The sequence below is a fragment of the Nanorana parkeri genome, unplaced genomic scaffold (genome assembly GCF_000935625.1).
Source record: "Nanorana parkeri isolate BGI_ZX_2015 unplaced genomic scaffold, ASM93562v1 scaffold1462, whole genome shotgun sequence".
Lineage (NCBI taxonomy): Eukaryota > Metazoa > Chordata > Amphibia > Anura > Dicroglossidae > Nanorana > Nanorana parkeri.
Genome location: NW_017307730.1, coordinates 72,282 through 74,581, shown reverse-complemented (window position 1 = coordinate 74,581; position 2,300 = coordinate 72,282). Strand labels below are relative to the sequence as shown.

The 2,300-nt window shown below is 54.3% G+C and overlaps 1 protein-coding gene across 1 annotated transcript in view; it reads left to right on the top strand.

The window, feature by feature from the left end:
• SMYD5 (SMYD family member 5) overlaps positions 1 to 534 on the top strand; it is a 25,948-nt gene extending 25,414 nt beyond the window's left edge. The window contains exon 13 of the mRNA XM_018570137.1: positions 247 to 534. Coding sequence (XP_018425639.1) covers positions 247 to 391 — 145 coding nt within the window. The 3' untranslated portion in view covers positions 392 to 534. The remainder of the gene's footprint in view (positions 1 to 246) is intronic.
• The last annotated feature ends 1,766 nt before the right edge of the window (positions 535 to 2,300 follow it).

Sequence of the window (2,300 nt, the reverse complement as noted above, 5' to 3'; positions counted from 1 at the left end):
CATTAGAGTGTAAGCTCCTCTGTACAGAGACTGATGTGACTGTGGGGGGGGACATTAGAGTGTAAGCTCCTCTGTACAGAGACTGATGTGACTGTGGGGGGGGACATTAGAGTGTAAGCTCCTCTGTACAGAGACTGATGTGACTGTGGGGGGGGACATTAGAGTGTAAGCTCCTCTGTACAGAGACTGGTGGGAATGGTTCAGTGTTGTATATAACATGGTGATATTGGCCCCTCCTTTCTCCAGGGAGAACTACCTGTTCATCTGCGCCTGTGCGAAGTGCCTGTCTCAGTCGGAGGACGCAGACGTCACATCGGAGGAGGAAGACGAGGACGCCGAACTGGAAGAGACGGACGACGCCGAGCTGGAAGATGAGATGACGGATGTCTGATTAGCTGCAACGTCAGGCCCTTCCATCTGCCACTGCTGCAGCGCAAGGATCCGGAGATCCCTACCATCCCTCACTTCCTGTGCGAGCAACCCCGAGATGCCCATAACCGAGCACTTTGATTGGCTATGCCTTTGCCACGGGAAAAAAACAAACCATTACAAGCGCTGTTCTTGCAACGTTCCTTTTTATACCTCTTCCTCAAATTCAGGGGGGGCGGGGGAGCGGCCTGACCACGGTATGGGAGGGCCGCGAGCTTTGTGGACCCTCCACATAAATGTTTACATTTTTCTTCATATTATGTGGTGATGATTTTATAGGATCTGCAATTTCCATATCACGTTATTTATATACAGCCCATGCATGACACGGGTCAGTGACGGCGATCGCGCTTGGCGCCCCTCGTTTTTAGCAATGATCGGCTGCGGTCCTATTACAGATCTGTAACCTGTGTGCATGGGAGTGATGCCGAATGGTCCTCTAGGAGATGAACTTTGCAGTGTTCCCCTTTGCAAGCTGCAGCTTTTCCCTGTACGGACTGGCGGGACCAATTCCGGGCGGGACAGAGCTTGTTGGCTGCTGAAAATTGGCTTGCTTGTTTTGGGCACGGGCGCAAAGGTTGAGCCTGCACTGGCACCCAGATCCTTCCGACACTTATGATTCGGCTTCCCGGTCATCACCTAAGAGCCCAACACCGTTCACAGAGCCATTCACCCTGCCAATCTCTGTGACCGTTCAATCTGGCAAAACCAAACATGGCTTGGCTGGGGCCAAATGGTGGAGGTGGGGTCACAGCAGAGGGGTCCTCCGTCACGCTGTTTCACATGGGTAGAGGAATCTGTTGGTTTTTGGGTTTTTTCTGTTCGGCCCAAAAGCTTTGGGTTGGAAAGTAGATGCCGTCCCGAGCTCGCTCCCGTGATGGACTACAGCAGGGGTAGGCAATCTTGGCTCTCCAGCTGTGCTGAAACTACAAATCCCATCATGCTTCTGCCTCTGGGAGTCATGCCACATTGCCCCCTCTATATATATTGCCACCCTCTCTATACATTAGCCCCCCTCCCCCTCTCTATATAGATTTCAGTCTCCTGCTGATGTATTGGAACAGGGGCGGCCACAATTTTTTGTCTGGAGATCTACTATTCAAATGACGAACTCGATGAGATCTACCAATGAAAAAACACCTGCGTTCAGGGAGGGGGGAGTTGAAGTCAACAGCACGGCAGCCACGCCCCCCATTTGCAGCACGATCGCCCTCAACCGGAACACAGGCACCTTAGTGCATGCGCTCCGGTCCAGTGCAATCTGCAAAAATGCTGCAAGCACTATTTTTGCAGATCGCACTGGAACGCAGGCACTAATGTGCCTGCGTTCCGGGTGCGGGCGATGGTACTGCGGGTGGTGGACGTGGCTGCGGTGCCATTGACTTCAATGCACCAACACCCCACCCCTGAACGCAGAGAGCCAGCCGGCTTGCGCTCCAGAGGCCGAACACTCTGGAACGCAGACTTCGTGGTGTGAACCGGCCCTCTCTCTTGGCTGTCTCTCCTCGCTCTCGCCCCTGTTTCTCTTCTGCTATCTCTCCTGTCTGTCTTTTCTTACCTCCACTGCAGCAGCTTCCCAGTTCTCCTCTCTTGAGCCGGCGTCCTGTCCTCCCGCGGTGCTCGTGTGGCCGACGTTGCACACGGGGAGAAGGTGTCCCGCCCCTTCCCGTCTGCGTCGTCTGACACATTGAACCGCACTAGCACCGCGGGAGGGAGCTCAGGTTAGTGAGCTGATCGCAATCTGCCAGTGTTCGCTTTGCGATCGACCTAATGGGCAGTTCAAAGTCTGTCACCATGACCATGCACCCCTCCGAAACATCAGCTTTTGATGTATCTTTTAAAGGGGGGGGGGGGGGGTTGCGGCCCCCCCC